Source organism: Crocuta crocuta, unplaced genomic scaffold (genome assembly GCF_008692635.1).
Source record: "Crocuta crocuta isolate KB4526 unplaced genomic scaffold, BGI_CrCroc_1.0 scaffold433, whole genome shotgun sequence".
NCBI classification, from domain to species: domain Eukaryota; kingdom Metazoa; phylum Chordata; class Mammalia; order Carnivora; family Hyaenidae; genus Crocuta; species Crocuta crocuta.
This window is the reverse complement of record NW_027530001.1, coordinates 2,962,821-2,985,339: the sequence shown is the minus strand read 5'-3', so window position 1 is coordinate 2,985,339 and position 22,519 is coordinate 2,962,821. Positions and strand designations below refer to the sequence as shown.

Sequence of the window (22,519 nt, the reverse complement as noted above, 5' to 3'; positions counted from 1 at the left end):
GGCTCTGACAAAGAATGAACTGGAAGCTCCCAGACCTGTATTGTCCGTAATCACATTTCAGGGGTCCCATACAGGGAAATCTGAAGCCTTAGCTTCTTTTGAAACATCAGCCCCTGTGATTGTGGCCTGCGATCTTACAGGACCTTGGTTTCAGCTGCTCTTTTAGATGTCACCTGCGTGGCCTCAAAAGGCATTTGAATGTGCAACTTCGGGGATGTGATTTAGGTTTTTAAAAATAACAACAGCAATCCTATTCATGGCAGAAAAACCCTACTTAAGTCAGAAAGAATGAAAACATTTATTGGGCATAAATATATTACATATACACTACAGATACAGTTAGGTATTACATAGCGCATAGTATTTGCAAATCTATACATTAAATTTGATATGGCAGTTTTAATACAATGTATATGAAATAGTCTAAAATTTACAATACAGGAAAACACGATTATTTTTTTTTTCTCCTAGAGTTGAAAACCTTGGAATGTATGTCCAACAGTGAGGTAAAACATTTTGTCTTTCAATTTAAAGAACTGTGCAAGGATAACATTCAAACACATTCAATTAGGGCACTTTTCAATTTTGACAGGAATACTGATTTACCGTCGCCAACAAAACAGTTAGAAAATGCCAACATTTCAAGTTGATAAGAACAAGGCAGATAATATGAAAAAAATCTTTTAAAAAAGGTTTCTGCTTAAACAGTTTCTTTGAGGACAACGGGCAGTTTGCGTCACACGACTGGAATTTCTTGTGCCAGGGGGGAAATCTGACACACAGAGCATCAAAAGTCAGCCACTCACTCATTCCTACATATTGCAAAAGGGCAAGAGAAATCAGGTCGATATAACACTTTATTTTATTGTTCGTGTGTAACGGCAATATACATTTAGTTACATATCAATGTCACATATACATATTTGTGATAGAAAACAGTGCCAGATGGAGAAATAACGTTTGGACTGAAGGGGCTATAATGGACACCAAATCATGGAGAACAATAAAATAAAGTGCTGGCAGCTGGTATTTCACACACTTCAGCTTTCTGGTGGTTCAACAGGATGACAATCTCAAAAAGATAAAGTATTCTTAGCAGTCTTGGCCTAAAGTATTCTTTCCTTTACAACATTTCAACCAATTCAGAGAATTTCTTTATAGCAGCAGTTCTGAAGTGTTTCCAAAAAGGGACTGGTTCCCCCTGCAAACAGGGTTTTTTGTACACACTTGAATCTTCATTGCTTAAAAAATGCCTTTTCCCTCCAAAACACCTGCAGGAAATGGTCTCAGAAAACGCAGATGCCATGGTGTAGTGGGTCTTAATACATAATTGAGCAGAGGGCTGAGTTTTGGAAGGCCAAAACTTTGGCAGACATATTTACCTTGATGCCGTCACTTTGCAAGGCTAATTAAACTATTATCGTTGATAACAAAATACAAAACTCTCTAGTACTTACTACGTCAATATAGGCACACAGAAGAATTCATTGATCTTAGCACTTTCTTTCAAGAGATGATTATGGTTTTCTGGGTACATGTAAACGTTTCAATCACTGATAATGGATTTTTTTTTTTTTTTGGCATTTAATGCACTAGATGCTCTTATCTTTAAAAACACAAGAAAATGTCAGAAGATTGATAATACTACAGATGTTGGGACAAGACCTAAAATTACAAAAGTATAAAACACACACAAAAAATAACATGCTACAAGGGGAAATTAGTACATAAGTACATTAAAAAAATTTTACAATAAATAAAGATTGCACTGTAATTGGCATTTAAAGTACTGTATGCAGAATATAGTATAAATAAACCAAAAACAAAATAATGTTGGTTTCCCCATGACTTTGGTATGGGAATATTATAAGCTAGTACAGGATACTGCATCTTAAGACAACACAGACCAAGCACAAAATCGCTATGATCAAGAAAAACTGAGTAGCAAAAATATACAAAAAACAGAAGCAGGGGATACACTGTGTCTGTTGCACCCTTTTGGAATATATTTGCACCTCCAACTCTTAAATGTCCCTGAGGTACGCGAACATTATGGACTTCATATAAATAATCCAATGACTTTGGGTTAAACTTGATTATCTCATGACTCAGAATAAACATGCAAGAGTAACACTTTGCACTCCAATAGCACCTGTTGATCAAGGATCTCAAAGCACTTACAAACATTAGAATCCCCATTTTATTTTATTTCATTTTATTTTTAATGCATGGGAAACTGAGGCACAGAGAGGTAAAGTGACGTGTTCAGGTCACGCAGCAAGTTAGTGACAGATCCAGGGAGAGAATCTAGGCTCCTTCACCCCCAACCATCCTGTGCTTACCACCAAATATCATTCCCTCTCCACACATGGCCAGGTCAACCCCACAAAAATAGGAACTACAAATTTAGATGACCTCGTTTGGGTTTTACGGGTTTTCATCTGCTGTTAGATTAATACATGTGCGTTGAATCAAGGTATTGAAATTCGATCACTTCATTGATACCTCAAAGAACAGCCTAAAGGCAAATCTTTCCAAAACAACGAGCTGACATGTAAGAAGACTGCTCACAATTAGTATAAATCATGGACAATGGGCAGAGGCACTAAACAGTCACCAGGTCTCGTCATATATCTCTGGTCAAACATAACAGAATATAATAACTCTAGTGATTAAGATTAGAAGTAGTTCTACACAAAGACAAACAAACAAGTTAAAGCAGCTTTTAAAACAGCTGAACAAGGAAACAACTAACTATTGCACAATGCCCTCTTAAAATTACTGCTATGAATCGATGGGGTAAAATCTACAATGCTCCATAATTTATAGGTGCATTTTGGTTACTTGATTTCTTAGACAGGCAGCTCATATAGTGTTAAAATCAGAAGAAATACAGATTATTAAAACATTTTAGATTAAAGTACACATTGTGATTCAAATGAGCTAAACACGGTTAAACAACTGAGTGACAAAATGGTTGTTTAGGGCAGCCTTATCTGAGCCAACACATCTTCTGTACGTTGTTGTTGCGTGCTAATACTCTGACAACACTGGAATCCTAGGCCTGTAACTACACACACTAAGATCCATGGTCACAGATACAGATGATCAAGACAAAAGAAGTGACTGGTGAATATAAATTACTAAACTGTAATATGGAAAAAAAAAAACAAAACCAAAGGCTTGCAAAAGACATCAGTGAAAACAGAATAAAGGCAAATCGGAAGATTTAAAAAAGAAACCATACGAAAGCTAGCTTTTGGTATCTGGTTTGCTTTTCTTCTTTAGAAAAAAAAAATCCAGTTTAGTCTCTTCCTAGTTTTGCATTTCAAAAAGGTGCACCAAAACACTGATGTTTTTTTTCCCTAGCTAAATCTGTAAAACAAGAGAAGTATATAAATCAAAGAACAGAAGGGCTTAAAAAGGGGAGTATCTGAATAAATGTGTGTATTAAAATGTGTAGCATTAATTAAATTCATACCTCTAGTTCTGTTGGGCTTGTTTACTTCATTAAGAAGTACTGTAATATAAAGGCAAACAAAATGGACAAAGTTGCAAAGCCGACCACAATAAGGGCTGCAAACTGTTCGTCAGTAGGCATCATGCTCTTCATTCTGGGATCATCTACGCTCCCTGTGTCCCCTGTGAGCATGACCTCGCTGCGCTGTAATACAAAAGCGGCAGAAGGGCTGAAAGCTCCGCTTAGCTCCTGAGACGTGTCTACACAGCGCCGGCACACGCACACGCGGAACCTGTAGTCTGTGTTGGTCTGGAGGCCTGAGATCTGGAATGTTGCTTCTTCTCCCTTGTAGACCTTCCAGAGAAAATAAAGAAGTCCTCATCAGTTAGTCTGTAACAGCGCTGTGGTGTCTACAGGAACGATCCTATAACACCGAGGGCCTTGTGGACCTGGCTTTCCTCCATAATAACAAAAATGATAGACACGGGTTATTTCTCCTAATCTGTATTTCATCCAACGGTAACAAAGGAACCCAGTGCTCGAACCCACTCTGAATAAACCTAACACAAAATTCGGTGACTAGAATTGCAGCTGACCTAAGTAATAAATATGCATCTGACTGAATTTTAATAAGAATTTAGGTCATAAATTAGAAGATGACTTAATTCTTACAAAGAGCCACAGATCTTGGTCCAAAGAACAAATCAGCGTTTTCAAAGTGGAAACAATTAAAAAGTTGTACTAACAATACAACGCAAAGTTTCAGCTGGATGATTTTTTGACAGTTGCATACACCATGAAACATTACCCCATTAAGATACCCTACTTTCACCTTTAAGAAGTACGTCCTATTCTGGGGCCCCTGGGTAGCTCAGTCGGTTAAGCATCCAACTCTTGATCTCGGGTCAGGTCACGATCTCATGGATCGTGAGTTCGAGCCCCACAGAAGGGCTCTGCACTGATGATGTGGAGCCTGCTTGCAACTGTTTCTCCTTCTCTTTCAACAAAATAAATAAATAAAAAGAAGCACACACTATTCTGACTCGTTTCTGTAAACAGTTTGGCCTGTTCTAGAAGTTGATATAAATGGAATCCCACTTCCACGCCCACCCTTGTGCCAACAAGATTCAGCCATGTTATGGATTCAGTAGCGTTCCATCATCCGCCTATATCCCAATGTATCCATCTTTTTGATGGACATTTGCATTTTTTTCCCCAGTTCAGAGCTTTTATATAATAAGGCTGCTATGAGCATCTATGTACAAATCTTGGAGGACACAAGTTTTATTTTTCTCAAGCAAATACCTAGAAGAAGTAGTGCTGGGTCACAGAAAAGTCTACATTTCACTTCACGAGAAATAGTTTTCCCTAGTGATTACATCGTCTTGTCCTGCGGGCAAAGTAGGAGAGTTCTGGTTGTACCACATCCTCAAGTCAACATTTGTTATTGTCGGTCATTTATATTTTAGCCATTCTGATGGGTGATAATGCTATCGCCTGGCATTTGTCTGATGCCTAATAATGTTGCCTACATCTTCATGTGCTTATTGATCATCCATATACCTTTCTTTGTGAAAAGTATGTTCAAGTCTTTTTGCCTATTTTGAATTTGCTTACTTTTAGTAATTTGTAGGAGTCTTTTTTTAATCCAGATATATATCTTTTGTCAGATACAGCTTACAAATATTTTCTCCCAGTTTCATGGGAGACAATTGCCTAATTGTTTTCTTGAAACTTTTTGATAACCGTCCAACTTATCACAAATTAACATTTAAATAATTCAATGGTCCATCTGGTCATACAGACAAGGAAACACTTAAGACCATCTGTTTTTTTTCCATTAAGGATCTGGGATATTTTCTTCCCCTTTGTTAAATAATACAATCACCATGAGGCTTACTATTACGGGGGCCTGAGAACTACCAGTTTACTTAGAGACATCTTTAAGGAGGGGGCATCTCACAAGGCTCTTCTATCAAAGGGACAGTGAGTCTCAAACTTAGAGAAAATGATATTCACATTAAAATTACATAAAAAATTAATGGCTCACATTGGAATCAATGCATAGAGCCAGGAAAAAAGTACCTGGAACTCAAGCAAATCAGTAAGAGATTTGGCTGACGAGTTGCTAAACAAGAAAGAATAGAATTAACTGGAATCTTTCCTGTACGAATGACACTGAGCACTGATAAAGTGCCTAAAATATGCCAGGTACATATCGCTGCACGGTAAAAGTAAGCTATTACACCATTTAGAACTCAAAAACAACTTCAAATGTATTAAAACAGAGCAATTAAAAGTGGCAAGCGTAAGCATTTTCAACCTAGCTACAAGCTAACTTAGCAAAGCTGTCAGTTTTGCCCATGAATACAGATTCCCTAGAAAATAAAAAGTATTTCCAGTGTTCTCAACTTCGTCTGAAACTCTTGTCAGCTATAGAGTTATTGGGGATCTACGCATGTTGAGTGTTTCTAAAGCCTGGTGTATTCATTTCTACCAACTACCAAGAAACAGGACATACCACCAGTGAACACAAGAATACTGGCCATGCATTTAGTGTTGGGCATTCAAAGACAGTAAAAGGATCTCATAGTTTGGAAAAGGGACCCAACTACCAATGTTCACTTGATATTTAGCCTTAAAAAATTTTTTTTAAAAATATTTATTCATTTACTTTTGAGAGACAGAGCATGAGTGGTGGTGGGTCAGAGAGAGGAGACAGAATCCAAAGCAGGCTCCAGGCTCTGAGCTGTCAGCACAGAGCCCGATGTGGGACTTGAACCCATGAATTGTGAGATCATGACCTGAGCCGAAGTTGGATGCTTAACCGACTCAGCCACTGAGGTGCCCCAGATATTTAGCCTTTTTCTTAAGATTTTTCCTCCCTCATTTTCAAATTTACAAGTAGGCTTTAAGTGTCTTATTCATCATACTTTTGTCTAGTGACTAATGCCAGAAAACCAATTCTGTTTGTTTCTTACGATTATCCAGATTCATCATTGTTTTTGCCGCGCCTTTCGTAAGACTTGAAGCATGCTCCCCTTGGTGAATTACCTTATTTCTTTAAAGACTGTAGCAAGAGCATTAGCAACTGGAGGCATAGAACTGGCCTGGAGCAACCAAATATGAAAGAGCTGTAAGACACCACCCCTCTCTGATACTAAGAAACCACTAAAGGAGCGGTCTCTCTCACTGCTCCAGTGATGATTCAGTTAAATGATGGTTTAAGATGAGCTCGTTGTCATGGTGATTGTCCCAACCCACACACTGCCAGCTGTTCAGGAGTTCCAACTATACCATGATGGAACTGTCTATGAATTATTTCCCACCATGTAGGTGGTCTCAAGAAAACAAACGGTGGACATGTGTTTTCATTTAAAGAAATCTTTTAACTGAGAATGTTCTCTACGTTCTCAGATTTAGTTTCATATGTATAAATGCTCAAGTTGATATTTTCTAAGAAAAGCTTTTTCTTGGAAACTACTGAGACCATTCTTGGAGGGAATGATTTGCAAGCCATGGGACCAATTCGATAAAGAAGGTCTTTCCACACTTGCCACACAGCTCTGGTTTCTTGTCTGCAACGTACTAGTAAACAATCCATTCTGAGTCTATGGTGAAAAGTTAACACTGGGATGTTTACGGAGTTGGACGGAAGCCATCATCTACAGCTTAGCTGTAAGACTTCCTGCCAGATCTCTTTTACTGAAGAGGCCACACCTCCTGAAGTGCCAAGTATTTGCTGGCACTTATCACAGGTTGAAAAGACTAGCTGTTGGAGCTCTTCTCCTCCATCCAACACTAGGGAACTGGGAGGCAAGTGGGCCTTCTCTTCTCAAGCACAGAGACTGGAATCAGGATCCCAGATCTAAATTCTTGCTCCATTACTTTCTAGGTTTGTGAACATGCGCAACTAAACAGCTTTGAGCCTTAATTTTCTCACCTTTAACATCACAGTACCTAAACTACGTCTAAGGGGGATTCAGGGTTAAATGAGAAACTGTGAAGAATGCTTCGTGAGAGCACTAGGCTGAAGGTAAGCCAACTTTATCAAATTTAATCCTCCTGATTAGAGATAGAGAAAGTGTGGATCAGAAAGGCTGTTCATTTTTTAAGGACTCACAGCAAATAAAGGCAGTGGCAGAGCCCAAACGACATCCCACTCCTAACTCAACTCTGCTCACCACGGAACCACCCCAGCTCTGCCTGTCCCATCCTCTCTGGAAGGCAGTGCTGCCACGACCTGCCCTCAGCTTTACTCCTCGGCTAATGACCACAGTCTGACATGAGGTCCAGTTGTCATGGCCTGATTTGGTCTTCCCAGACAGCCCCGTTGCCATTCTGGTGTTTCCATGAAACACCTCCAAGATCACCCCATCCTGGTTCCTGCTGCCTCTGAAGGAAAACACTGTCTTTCCTTTATGCTGTACAGAGAGCAGTTCCCCCACTCGGTCTGTGCCAGGTAAAGGCTTGCGCAGCATTTCTGTGATGTGGCCTCTTAATTTCTGCCCTCAAACAATAACCTTGTTGAAGGAAAACAGTTAATAACCTAGCCCCACAGATGTTTTTGAGACTTTTGGAAACTGGATATAAATGTTCACTTATATTTATTTAAATGAATTCTATGGCTTCCAGAATTTGCACAGCTAGAGCTTTTGAAGAAAGCTGGCCCAGAAGTAGATTTCATTTCCTAGGAACCCAATTCATGGACTCTTGAACAGAGACTTCATATATTCATTTTGATGGCTCTTCTCCACTCTAACTTTCTGGAATGAAGATCTCTGAAAATGTTTTTGGAAAGCAAAGGAATGCTACTTTTCTTGTACCATTTGGCAAAAAGCTTTAATGAAGGAAAAATGGACGGCTAATCGAAGGGAACTTCCTAATGACAAGTCCAATGAAAACTTAGGCTTTAATTTGTAAATGTTTTTCTTTTAGCCATTCTTGGTGTTTTAATTGGAACAGCTTCCCCCTTTTTAAACATTGCCAACTCAAAAATCTTTTAAAAAGTATGGTAAACACACTGAGTGTGGGACCATGTTCTATTAGCCACAGCCAACAGCACCACGGACAGCCTCAACTAAGTAGGTGCGCAGGGGATGTTCTCTAATTAGAACTCTCAAATACTCTAGAGCAGATATTCCTATACCACACTGTTTGAAGAGAGAGGATAATTACCAGAAGTAAGGAAACATTAAGTATTAGAACACACAAACCACATAGGCAACAGAAAAGAATTTTTCGTACCGATGCAGCCATCACTGTAAAAAATGGAATTATTAAGTTGTTTTTAGTGCATTAATAGAAAATATAGTTCTAATATATTTTAGAAAGAGTCAATGGTGCTTATTAAGCCTTTTGGATTAACTTTTTAAAAATTTTATTTTTAAGTAGGCTCCACACCCAAGATGGGGCTTGAACTCACAACCCCGAGATCAAGTCACATACTCTAACCAACTGAGCCAGCCAGGCACCCTGACTTCTGGATTCTTAGCTAAGGAAAAATTAAAACAATTCCAACACTCCATTTCCTGAGGATTCTGGTTCCTGAGGTTGGAGATAACTGATTGTTTTTGTGTAAACAGTCAGAGCCAGGGGATCACAAACCACAAGTTCATCCTGTCTGTCACACAGCTGTGCCTCCACTGAAGTGACTTTTCATGGGACTGCGGAGCTCTGTGCATCAGGATGACAGGCCGTGCCGCACGTCCCTTTATTTTCATCCATTTTGACAGGGGCACCATTATGGGTTTTTCCTCCTGCCTGAACCCAATTTAAAAGGCATAGCTCCATTTAAGACGCCTTTATTGAAGTAACCAATCATAATATCTCAATAAGTATAGAAGGAATATTATTTCTATCAAGACTATTTCTGTTCTTGATCTGATGTACAATAGATCTTAAAGTAATTTTGACATGTTTCTTCCAAACAGGAGGACTGAAAGTCATATTCAGATAAGTCAGATGAAGAATCTGTGACCCTTAATTCAGAACAACATGCTTTACAGTTGGAATCCTTTATCCCGGAGACTTTGCTGGAGGCTCCCCGGAGGTCTGCACCTGGGCCAGTGCTCACGTCTCCTTACTAACGTTGCCCCTCTCAAGAACTGCAAAGGGAGGCGGAGCTGCACAGCAGTGTCATTTACATAGCGCTTGCTCATTACTGAGGGGTCCGAAGCTCACAGTAACCCCGAGTTAGAGGATTAGTATTCCTACTTTTACAACAAAGTGGCCGAGGCTCAGTGAAGTCAATTAATTCTAGTATCACACGACTGTGGGATAACCTCCAGCTTAAGAGGGGACCCACCGACCTGCAAGCCCCCTTCGTAGAGGGTGCAGCGCTGGGCAGGCATCGTTGTCCCTGNGGGGTGCTGTTTTCACCCCAACGGTTGTATAAGCTCTGAGAGCACTGCCCATGCTCTTCTGTTACATGTCAGGTTCTCATGGTACAAAGTACCTAATAGTTTCTCATTAAATCAGGTCCTACATCTGGACTCCACTGAATGGAATATAAACTGGTCTGACGAATTTTAAGTGGATGTGTGAGCATTTTTCTAATGACCTTCATCAGATATTTAAAGGAACCTGTAAACTTAAAAAAATAAGAATCTATAAAACAAATGATGGCTTTTAAATGTCCCCATATTTATCTAATAATTTGCTGTAGATTTGATCCTTTATTCAGGCAAAAATAAAAAGCTGTGTTAGGAAACTGAATTGAAAGCCAATAAAAAATATTTAGGCTCTAAGACTTTCATATGGTTGTCTTAAGAGCAGATTTTTCCTCAGAGTACCTTATGTGACGCCAGGAAGAACCACTGTAAGTCCCAATACTACATTCTATTTTTTTTTTTAATGTTTTATTTATTTCTGAAAGAGAGAAAGACAAACTCAGTGTGAGCAGGGAAGGGACAGAGAGAGAGGGAGACACAGAATCAGAAGAAGTCTCCAGGCTCTGTGCTAGCTGTCAGCACAGAGCCCGATGCGGGGCTTGAAACCACGAACCATGAGATCATGACCTGAGCCAAAGTTGGACGCTTAACCACTGGCCCACCCAGGCGGCCCCCAATACTACATTCTAAAACACGATATAAAATGAAAATGTATTCAGAGATGCCACTGAACTAAATGTGAAAGTCCAAATTTTCAGATGTTTTAAAGGTTTACTTAATGCAACAAATCTGAGCACCAAGAATATATTAATGATTTGTCACAAATCTTTCCCTAACACATAATAATTTGTTAGAGTTTCGTACTCTAAATATTTTTTGTAAGGTCTCCTGGGTGGCTCAGTGGGTTAAGCATCTGACTCTTAATGTCAGCTCAGGTCATGATCTCATGGTTCGTAAGCCTCAAGAGTGGCTTTGCATCATGCCAACAGTGCAGAGCCTGCTTCAGATTCTCTCTCTCTCTCGGCCCCTTCCCTGTATGCTTGCTTTCTCACAATAAATAAACTTAAAAAATATTCTTTGCAAAAACTATATATAAAATTTGGTAAAAAATTTTCATACTTCTGTTCTGGGGTATGAATGTGAACCATCCTGTATCAAACTATGTTCTATCTTGTGAAGAACAAAAAAATCAGTCACCTGCATATATATAATTTTCATTCCTTTCCAGAATGCTTTTTAATTAATACTATCTGGCAAGAAATTTTAAGTTTTGAAAAACTTGTGCTTAACATGTTTATTAATGGCAGGAAAGTCAAATCAATATATGTATGCATTCGAATATAGAGTAAAATTTTAGGTGAGGATTTACTCCTTTAAAGAGACCATTTTATAATTAAGAGCAGGTGTTCACCTCATATCTTGATAGCTGAACAAAAGAAAGCTAATAAGCCAGAACCAAGGCAAAGTTAAAAATCAATGTTTCAAGCAGAACATCAGAAAAAGCCTTGGCATTTGTCATTTTGGCCTGTTAACATAAGCCTGGGAAGCAGAAAGACACTCTCCTATAATAAGTGATTTTTTCTTTTTTACCTAAGTTACACACACTTCTAAATCCACCCCACGCCGAAGCTTACTCTTATTACCACTGCGAGCATAAAGAACACTGTTGCTTTGAAACTGCCTCTTTCATGCATGTAAGAAACATTTGCTGAGTGCCTAACCATGTGCCAGTGCTGAGAAAATAACCATGAGTAACCCAAGCCCATACATTAGTGGGTCCTGTCTGATTAGTGCTGGGATTGAGGTCTCCCTAAGAGCATGTATAGCTCTGCCGAGGTGTACTCGCCCGGCAAGAATTACCTCCCTTTTTCTTTTGCTTTGATTCTATGTATTCAAAGCCTGTTATCTCCAAAGCATAATTATTTTAACATTACTCTGCACCCATAATATAAATGGGTTTCATTTCCTATTTCATGTCCAGAACAAGTGAATGAACAGGGAGAAGCAAAACAACAACAAAAAACAAACAAACCAACTCAGTACAAACTGTCCCTGACTCAACTCTGGCTTTAATGTACCATTATCCACCTTAATCATTTCTTGGTAAATGTAGTAAACACATGGTTATGTGAAGAATGCCAATCCCCATCTACTGAGCCTGCCCTGCAGTATGATGTTTTCATATATTTTCAATAAGAAACTCGCTTAGAACTACAATAAGAAATATGTTCTGAGTTCTACACATGTGATTACATATCACATTAGGATTTACGCATCTGTGGGTCTAAATATGTAACATTAAACAAATAGCAGATTAAAAAAAATTATTTTTAATTTCACATATATAGGCTTCATGACCAGTGCAGGGCCCAATGAGGGGAGTGAACACACAATCCTGAGATCATGACCAGAGCTGAGATCAAGCGTTGGTCGCTTAACTGAATGAGCTACCCACGTTAAAGGTTTTACTTTTAAGTAATCTCTACACCCAGCGTGGGGCTCAAACTCACGACCCTGAAATCGAATTGCATGTTCTTCTGAATGAGCCAGCCAGGCACCCCAAACAAATAGCAGCTTAGAAACAGCCACAGAGCTGATAACATCTAAATTACTGAATTGATTTACCTGTATTTAAGCAATGCTTGTAATGTATTGATACTGATCAAACAATGCTGCTTTCTCAATGTAAAACAGCCATCATTCATTAAGCAGCAGAGCATTTTTCTAAGAACAGGTACAAAAGCATGGGACAGGGAATACAATATTTTCAAAGTAACAATAACGAACATGCAATTAAGATACAGCTGGGAAACAAATCATTCCTAAGTGTTAAATGGTAGGCTGTGAAATTGGGTATCATTTCATCTTTCATTTCTGTGGAACAGAATGGTGCTGCTGAGTTAAGATGACTAAATCCAGTGGGGAAAAACCCTCTGCCCTCTATATGAGCTGAGACCCTGCAACCAATCCTATCTATCTGGTGAGTGCACACAAACATGGAGAATTATTTGCTATGAAATGGGATATGCTGTATAGAATGAGATTCGAAAGTGAAATGATACAATAATGTTTTCCTCCTCTTTTTTTAGTGTTTTGCTCTTAAAGAGGAATAATGGAAACTTTGATTGCATCATCCACTGAGGTTAATCCATACTTATTAGTAAATGTCATAGTTAAAAATAGTTTTTTGCAAAATGTGGCTGAAACAATATGATGAATCAGATAAAAGGGTGAATTAAAAAAGTACATGAAGGGTACCAAAATTTTCTCTGATCATCTTACACATTTGTAAGTATTCTTCATTGTTACCTAAGGAATATTAGCCAGCAATTTAACAAAAGCTCTGAATCAAATTACTTTCTACCTCTTTTGTGTATCTGGAGCCTCAAGAACTGAATACAGAGGTCTTTACAAATAAGGCCAATGTTTCAGAAGACAGGTGACATTTATCTCTAAGCTTCTGAGTCTGATATACATACATGCCTCCATTAAAAGTTCTGGTAAGGAAGGGCCTTCACCTTTCCTCAGAGTAATGGGATCATATCCTGATTTCACAAAAATAGTTAAGTTCCCGGAAACATTACAGAAACCTACAGAGTATCTGAATGTTTTCATAGCCAGTGACTGATAATGTGTAGTTTTGGAAGAATGAAGGATCAAGAAGCATTATGAAAAATAATAAAACCATATTCTTTATCTGGTTATATTCTAATTACATTCTCTCTTGCATGGGTTTATCAGGTGATCTGTACAGTCTTGCTAACTCAAGTTAAGGTTCATGGACCAGCATCACGTGGGAACTTGAACCCTTCCCCCAGACTACTGAATCAGGATTTGCATTTTAACAGATTCCCAGGTGACTGCCCATTTAAGGGTAACAAACAGTGACCTCCAGTTGCTGAATCACAGGGCTCAAGAGCTGATAAGTCATGTACCTTATCCTTCTGTTCTAACTTCTATAAAAAAGACAGGTAAGACACAGGCTTCAGTAGTTAGGTTGAAACTACTCTCCCTCTATAGTAAAGCCATTGGCACTTTGGTTTTCATTGCAGATAGATTTTGATATTTGTAAACATCACTGCCAATATCAAACACAAATACAGAATTTAACATTCTCTGTAAGGTCATGCTTGAGAACTGAAAATTGAATGCCTCCACAGATAAACTGGAAACTAGGGCTTATATAAATGGGTACACAGTAGGCAGTTTCTACGACTGACTAAGAAAAACACAGCTCACCGGTCACTGAATCGTTCACGGCAAGAGGTAGAGGCTCAGACTGATAAGCCGCACATGTGCCATACACACTGGTTCTTACCTGTTTGTACTCAGATTCTCTTCCAACCAATACCTGCAGAATGTAGTTGACAGGGTCACCTTTCATTGGTGGTACCGTCTCCCATAAAATTTCACATGAATTTCCTTCCAACTGTGTTACTCGAGGTGCTGAAATACAAATCCAAGCTCAAAGTCCAAACATCACAGTAACAGTCAACATTCTGGAAATATTGGAGCGGGAGAGTGCTTAGTGTCCACTCTGAGAGGGGAGTTGGTTGGCCCAACCTCCTGTAAGACCTACAGGGCACCCTTTACCCAGGAAAGATACTCCGTGACTAGCAAGCTATTGATGGAAAATCCTTTGCTCATTATCGTATTAAAAACTGCTTAGCCAGACCACATTTCTGTTCTTTTTTTCAAACAGCTATTGAGCGTGTTGTAGGATTAGGCCCTGAGCTGAGGACTTTGGAGAATTCAAAAACAGGGACTGTAAACCCTACTTTCTAGGGAATTAAGACCTGGTTGAGGAAAAGGGAGAGGAAGGTATGAGACAAATACAAAGAGAAACACAATGTGAGGGAGTTTCAGGGGACAGAGAGTCTCATTTGTGTGAGAGTCTAAGGAAGGTTTGAGGAGCAAGTGATATGTAAATTAAGTCCAGAGAACTACAGGCATTGAGAGAAAGGCTGTAAAACTCATGTTATCTCATATTTAAATATTATATATATATATATATATATAGTTGATTTTTCACCTATTGGACTCATAATTCTGGTTTAAAGGAAAATTATATTAGTTTGTAGTAAAGCACATAAAATAATAGAATTTTAAAATATTTTCTCATAGCTTATGCCACATCTCTATAGCTTAATTCAATATCTGATATTTTTCTACTTTGTAGCTAGAATGCATAAGTCCTCTCTGAACCCCCTTATTCTTTAATTTGTAATTACAAATTAATTTGTAATTAATTCTTTAGAGGCAGTTGTTTCTATTTGCAATTCTGTACCATACTGTTTCAGATAAATAAAGGCTTTCTTAAAAATCAGTTGCAATTAGTTAGCTCCAACTCCAATTAATTTATGGCAAAAATAAGGATCTTATCAGACCAAACAGTCCTCCAGCTACAATAATTTCCTGAACCAGAGGAAGAGGAGGAAGCTCTGACCGTGTGGCAGTGTGAGGAGACTGACTATCCTTCTGTAGACAATGTACCATGAAATCCAAGGACATTTAGTATTCTATTGTCCACAAAATCAATCTCCACCAACCCACACTTTGATAGGCAAAGTTAGTGTCAGAAAGAAGCGTGCCATCTGCTAGTTGATAAAGGTGGCAAACCTTCCTCATCTCAACAACTCTACCAGCTCTAGTGTGCTCAGGAATCTCTTCTGTGACAGATGACAGGCAAAGGGCCACCAAGGGGCTGGGCACTTACTCCCCAAGTGACCCAGGAAGGCCTTGCTTGGGTACATCCATTTATACTAGGTTCTTAGTCCCATGAAAAAGCCACTGCCAGAGAACTTCTGGACCTCTGAGGAGCAGGGAAGCCAGGCGGAAGGCAGCTACTGGAAAGTACCCTCGAAAGAGCTATAGGGAACCTTCACAGAATCCAAGCCAGGCCTTGACTCGGGCCCTGAAGTCTCTTACCCTCAGTCATGGACCCTACCCTGGTGGAAGCCGACACAGCTCTTCCATGTGGAAGCAGTGAATCAAATGGCCTTGCTCCTGGGGCCACATATATAAAGGACCTTTTGTCACAGGTCGTGCTCATCCGCCTAGCCACCCGGAACAACATAGCGACTCACTTTACCCGCATAAAACCTGGTTCAGTTAAGCCGCCTGTCTGTCCAGCGGCCTCAGGTCATTTTGGGTGGCAGATGGATAAAGCCACCCGTGCTGCCCACTGTCACAAAGGCAGCCGGGACCTCCACAAGAATTGCCCTGTTGGGGAATGAAGGGCAAGGCTTAGGGAGTCGTGAGGGGGCTGGGTGGGAGGGCTGAGCCAGCTTCGCCCTGTCATCTGCCCATCTTGCAAGTCAGCTGTGCGCAAGGCAGAACTCTGTGGCTGGAATGGGGGACTGGGGGGTCGCCACACCCGGTGGAGGGAGAGCCTGGGCAGAGTAGGGGACAGAGTAAGCTGGTCACTGGCAAACCTCAAGACAAATGCTCAAGTTGGTGAAAAAAGGCCACTGCCGCACCTTCCCAAAGGCACCTCTGCATAGCGAGGGCTGTGGCGGGTGGGGGGCACAGGCTGATGAAGTCGCTAGCCTCTGGGCACCACAGTCATCCAAAGATGGAGGCCAACCTCTGCTCCCCCTCCCAGTCTCTGGGAAGGGAGACTGTCAAACCCTCCGTGGTAAATGGTCACAAGTGCTACCTAACACCAGGGAGCCACCCTCATTTCTAACCCAAAGTGCGTCACTCGGGAGTGTTCCTTTTCTTTGCCCACCCCATGGGGATGAGGCTACTACGTTATTTGCAGTAAACATTTATACCGCCTTAGTGGTAGCTCCCCCCGCCCCCACCTTTCCCCAGAGAACCCATTCCCCAGCCTTCTCCTTAGGAAAGCTGTTTTGATTCTATGTTGTTGATGAAATATTAGAAAAGTACGTTTAAGGTCAGAATCGAGCTTCCTAGTCCACGTCCAACATTTCGTTACTCTCACAGAAGAGCCTGCCAGAAACTGACTGCCTACGTACCTTTGATGGTGGGGGGGACGCTCTTGGTTGTGCTGAAAGTGTAGGTTTCTGAGAAGGGCCCTTCCCCAGCCTCGCTCGCTGCCTGGATTCTGAAGGAGTAGCATGTGAATTCCGTCAGTCTCTGGACCTTATAGGTGTGGCTGGGTCCTCTGTAGATGGAAATAAACCTAGAGGAATGGGCAGAGACCATTAGCTACCTGAACTTTAATTAGTGGTAAGAAATCATCACTGTTAACTTACCTTCTGCTGTATACTACATAGGCGATGAAGTTAATGTTTACTGGGTGGGCACCTGAGAAATACGATGTCCTGTTTACCCAGATTTTCCAGAGAAATTAGGTTGAGCTAGAAAATTCTTTAAATTTTAACCTTTATCTTTCCAAGAGCTTTCAAAGCCCCTTTCCCAAACTGTAAGAAGACATTTATGATTACAGATCTTCCAGAAAACAGTTTAAAACAGAAAAAAAAAACACAAAAAAAACTTGGCTCAGAATCATCCATCAGGTTAATCAAAGTAACAGAAAAACGCAAAGGTAAACTGGAAAACTTCTGGATCCTTCTCCTATCTGAACCAGAACTGTTTTGTACTCTGCTAATCATTATTTCCAAGAGACACAAACGTAGAAAGCATGAAGATAAAAAAGAAGGCCTTTGGAGCGCCTGGGTGGCTCAGTTGGTTAAGCGTCCAACTTTAGCTCAGGTCATGAACTCATGGTTTGTGAGTTTGAGCCCTTCGTTAGGCTCTGTGCTGACAGCTCAGAGCTTGGAGCCTGCTTCAGATTCTGTCTCCCTCTCTCTATCTCTCAAAAATAAACATTAAACAAATTAAAAAAAAAAATAAGGCCTTACACTTTCAAGTATTTTCCCTCCAGGGTCTTGAAACATTTGTATTTTTACAATGAAATGGGATTACCTTGAACTACTACATACTATCATCATTTGTCTTAATAGTTAAACGTAAATATTTGAAAATAACTTCCCCCAAATTACGCAGAACTTCGGTAGGCTCCAGATTTGAAGCCTGTCGGTCCAGGAACATTTTGGGAACCACTACATGAGTTAATCCAACTCACAACCTTGTTGCTACACAGGTGCATAGTTCTCCCAGTTTCCAGTGCTTCGACACAGCATCTAAGGACAATCTGCTGCCTTCAGAAACGTTGGAAGTCGGTCAGATAGAATCAAATTTAAAATGTCTCAACTTCACCCATTTGGCTCAAGGGGAAGGCAGAATTTATGAATTCATTTAACAAACATTTCTTGAACATCTGCTGTGTGCCATGCTCTGTGGATTCAAAGACGAATAAGACCTAATCCTGTGGTCCTGTGTATGTGGTCAGTTTTTCCCTGGGCTAGGGAATAGTCCCTCTGGCTAATTCTAGAGCTTAAACAACTCTTTCAGAAAACCTGTTAGAGTCCATCCTTATATTAAAACACCCATGCGTTCATCAGCCTTTACAATTGCGTTCCCGAGCCCTAGTCATTTCACTACTCAATGTTCCTTCTGCTTTACCACATAAAGGTAAAGGGCTGAATGTTTTTAATTTCAGGGAAAGCCAGAGTCCACGCTGAAACCCACAAATACCATGGCAACCTATTTAGTGCTCTTGACACATTACCACCTTAATGAAGATACCCTTGCTAATGCTAGAGGCAAACAGCTATTCATTAACTCAGCCTCACCTGGACCTGAATCTCTAACCAGAGTAATTGCCCTTAGTTTTAACCACAAAATAAAAGTCTTGGTTTAAGGAGTAAAAGTGTTGCACCTTCACTGCAAGCTTGCAGTAAAGCCTGATTTTTAAAAGAATTTGGAGAGGTTTACTAGCAATAGTACGGCTTCCCTGCTCTGCCCTGCTTTAAGGAGACTGTTTGCCTTTGATTAAGGTCAATATGTCTATGTGGGCAGTAGCACTCACAGTTCCAGAGGAACATACTGAAGCAGAGTCACGGCTCTAATCTGATAGTGTAATTTAAATTGGGCTAAGAGCATGCACATCAATTTTCAAATACATCAAAATCTGCTTCCGGACTGTTTTTTACCCCCCTTTAACTTACTGTTTTTCCCTTTTACTACTGCAGTTTAATTTTTTAAAATTTGCATCCCAATTTGTAGAAGACACCGTGGGAACAGGAGCTAGCAATGAAATTCACAATTTCACCATTAGAGCATTGGTTTAAATCTGGGGATAGTGTTATGTCGAAAAAAGAAAGGCTGCATTTGCTTTGTTTTTAGAAAAAAGCCAGAGTGGCCCTGAAAATTCTGAAGGAGGCTTTTACCCAGAGGAGTTCAGGTTCAAGTTTATGCCCCTTGGATTCAGTGAGGGTATACCTAGGCAGGTACAGGAGGGAAAGGGGTAGTTCTTTCTTCCTCTAGTCTTTTCTAGAATAGGCACGTGTTTGATCCTTTAATGTAGCCCTCTGTCTATTCTGGCAGTAATAAATCACGACTTGCTCGGTGCCCTGCTTTCTCTGGCTTCCCTCCCCTTAGAAAAGGCATGGGAAAAAATTCTGGGGAAATTTCATTCTCCAAATGTGTATGGGAATAATGAAAATGGATGGGGCTAATTCCTAGGTCACATATTGGAGCCCTTAGAGAAAAAGAGGTGACTTGTCCTCTTGGGGCTGGTGTCCTAAGGTGGACACACAGGTCGACGTCAGAAAGAGCTGAGCAATGAAGTAAGATGGGTGGGTCACTCCCTCCGGTGGACTTCTCCCCACATGGCTCATTCTGACAGGTGACTGAGAGCCACACGGAGTCATTACAAGACAGAAGAGAGCAAGTCTGCAAACTGCTTAAAAGTTCATATGTTTCTCACACTAAAGGTTTCCCGTACCTTCCTTCTGCTTGAAGCACAAGTGAAGTAGAGCAGAAAGTGCAAGTGTGAGAGAGTGGGTGACGGGAGCCAAAAGACTGGGCATTCATTAATCCTTTTTATAACATGGTACTCATTTACATATAGTCCTGATTTCAGGTTATTTTACTTTTAACAAAGAAATTTAGTATATGCATCAGTAAGCAGATTCTAGGTAAATGCTACATGGAAGTCACTTTGTCAGTCAAAAATCAAAAATCCTTCACAAAATCTCACCTCTCCATTTGAAGTTTCTGGAAATAGAACCTTATGTTAACAGCCAGTTTGGCACTTTGAGTCCAATCCCCAGGGCTTCGAGAGTTTTGATTTGGAAGACTTTCAGGGGTAACACTGGCTGTATGCTGCTTCTCCACCCACCTGGGGGCCTGGTACGCTCTTGGTGGATGTGGCTTCCGTGAACAGAATGGATACGGCTTGTGTAGCCAGACTGCAAGCCATCAGCAAGTTATTTGGCCTCTTTGTGCCTCAGTGGTTTCCTCTGTGCAACAAGGGTAATACTAGGACTCCCCCCCACCGCCTTCCCCACCAGAGGACCGTTGTCAGGTTTAAATGGGTTAACCAAAGTGTTTACAGCAGTCCTGACCTGTAATAACCGCTCAGTAGGTGTTAATCACCATTATTTTACAATGCTAGGATTTTAAACAATGAAAAGCCACTCTTCCTTCTGAGAGACCCTCTACATCACTCAGGGCTACTATGGAGGTTGTTTTCTTTCCTCCTGGGTTGAAAGTTGGCGGCATGATGAGAGAGGCTGCCAGCCAGGCATCTGCCTGGGGCTCCATCAGGGAGCCCACTGACCCTCTGCGCTGGGACCCCTCAGGAAGTGTGGGCAAGAAGACCTCGTTCACAATCTCGGTGCGACTCAGTTTGATAACCCCAGTCCCTACACAGAGTAGGTCTTAAATAAATGCTACCGATCCTCAATTTCTTTCTGCATGTGCTGATAGTAGCTTCTGTTTCAAACAAAGGCCAGCCAAGGCAACGAAAAAGCATCCAAGCCAACACAAGGAGAATGGAGTCCCTCTTTTACCGCAGTTCTGTAATTATTTTCCATCATTCCGAGGCGGGAGAGGAAAGACTCTTCTTTCTCTGGAGCCAGTGATTTATGCCATTTTCACCGTGGCCTCTCTAGCAGGCTCCGTAGGTTAACACCCTGTGGCCAGAACCACCCGGGGAGAGATTAAAAGTATTCATCAAATACTTCTTTTACAAAGGCTGACTCAATTTTTTTTCTTTCCTAAATCTTTGTTTTAAACCATCCTCATTTTAAAATTCATTAATAAGTCAGCCAGAAGCCTTTGGTGATAGAATTAAACATATGCAATGGGTCTTAAGACGCAATGACTGACGGCTACATATTTCAGTGCAACCAAGGATTTGGCACTTAGAGAATGTCTTTGCCATGCAAAGAGGGGGACAGTATTCCTCCAAGCTTTTCTGATCCTTTTCCTTCCCTCTTATATTTAGACCATCCAGCGTCAGTGTTTGGGCTCCACCTGTGTTCAAGTAGCACAGGGCCTGGGGAAAGGGAAGTCCCTGGGACAGGGAAAAAAATCAGCCATGAATAGGGAGGATCTGGAGCGCCTTGGGTGCCTACATAATCAGCAGATGGTCAAAAAACCCCCTCTCACCAAGGCCTCAATCCCTTGATTTTCTGAGGGTGAGAGCATGGCCTAGGCAATAAGCGATGCACTGTGTGGAGAGTCTGCTTTGCCCTAGGCCACTCCCCTGGTCTGTGCTGCCGGTAAAGACTGGACCGCCCTTGGCTGGTCCCCTCGTCCTCCCCCACTCCCCGTATTGTTGGTGGGCAGTGGTGGAGCACAGGGACTTGGACCCAGGAAGACAGGAAGCAAATCTCAGTTCTGCCCCTTTCTGCCCAACCACATGCCCCGGCTAAGCACCAGTTTCTCCCATCTGTGAAACGGGGGCAGTATCTGCCTCTTAGGTTGTTTTAAGCATCAAATGCAGAAATGTGGGTACAAAGCTCAGCATGGAATCTAGCACCCAGGAAGAGTTCAATGCATGGTGTCCAAGTCAGGCTAAGGTGCCCTGAGGAGAGCAGGTCTCTCCACTCCTGCCAGATAGGCCTCTCTCCAGGTTACTGGACCCATTACTGGCTCATGTCTCAGCAGAATAGGTCCATCTGAATCTATAATGTTCCACTGCATCTGCTAATGGCCTATGTTAAACACACAGCTCTCCCCCCAAGTAAGTTAATCTACTTTGGTGACCAAGGACCTTAAAATGAAATGCTTACTCTGTTATTGTTATTACATAAATATTCCTGTGCCATAGAAACACAATGAAACATGTGTAACAGGTGGCATGGTTCCGGGAACATAGTACAGTACATGCTCAATAAAATCACTGAGTAGTTTTAGTATCAGTTCAGGCTGAAGCATATGTAGCCACAAGGACCCCCATGGAATCATAGCTCCTTAACAGTCTTTCTTGAGCTATGGGCCCATATTGGCAATGTCCCTGAGGGGTCTTCTACTCTAAGCTCAATCCCTTCTGTCCATGGCCATGTACCTTTGGTAGCACCAACCACATGACCCCAGACTCCTGTGAAGACCCAGTAAGAGCACAGGTGTGGAAACATCCATGGAGCTGCCCTCCTGGCTCAGGGGCTGAAGGTACAGTGGGTAATAATACTCTTTGCAGTCTGCTGACATGAGGCTGAGTTTAGGTTTAAGAGCCTGGTGATTGTTCATGGGCTCTATGGCCAGGTAAACTATTCCCTTCTCTATAAAAATGAGTATGATTACAGTGTCCTGCTCCCCCCCCCCCACCCCCCTCCTCCAGCTACAG

The 22,519-nt window shown here is 41.1% G+C and overlaps 1 protein-coding gene across 2 annotated transcripts in view; it reads right to left on the bottom strand.

The window, feature by feature from the left end:
- Window positions 1-279: 279 nt before the first annotated feature.
- Window positions 280-22,519, bottom strand: part of FNDC3B (fibronectin type III domain containing 3B) — a 300,883-nt gene continuing 278,643 nt past the window's right edge. For both annotated transcript variants that reach the window (XM_077763679.1, XM_077763678.1), the window contains exons 24-26: window positions 16,833-16,999; window positions 14,171-14,298; window positions 280-3,814 (exon numbers count right to left, since the gene is read on the bottom strand). In XM_077763679.1, coding sequence (XP_077619805.1) covers window positions 3,503-3,814; window positions 14,171-14,298; window positions 16,833-16,999 — 607 coding nt within the window. In that variant the 3' untranslated portion in view covers window positions 280-3,502. The remainder of the gene's footprint in view (window positions 3,815-14,170; window positions 14,299-16,832; window positions 17,000-22,519) is intronic.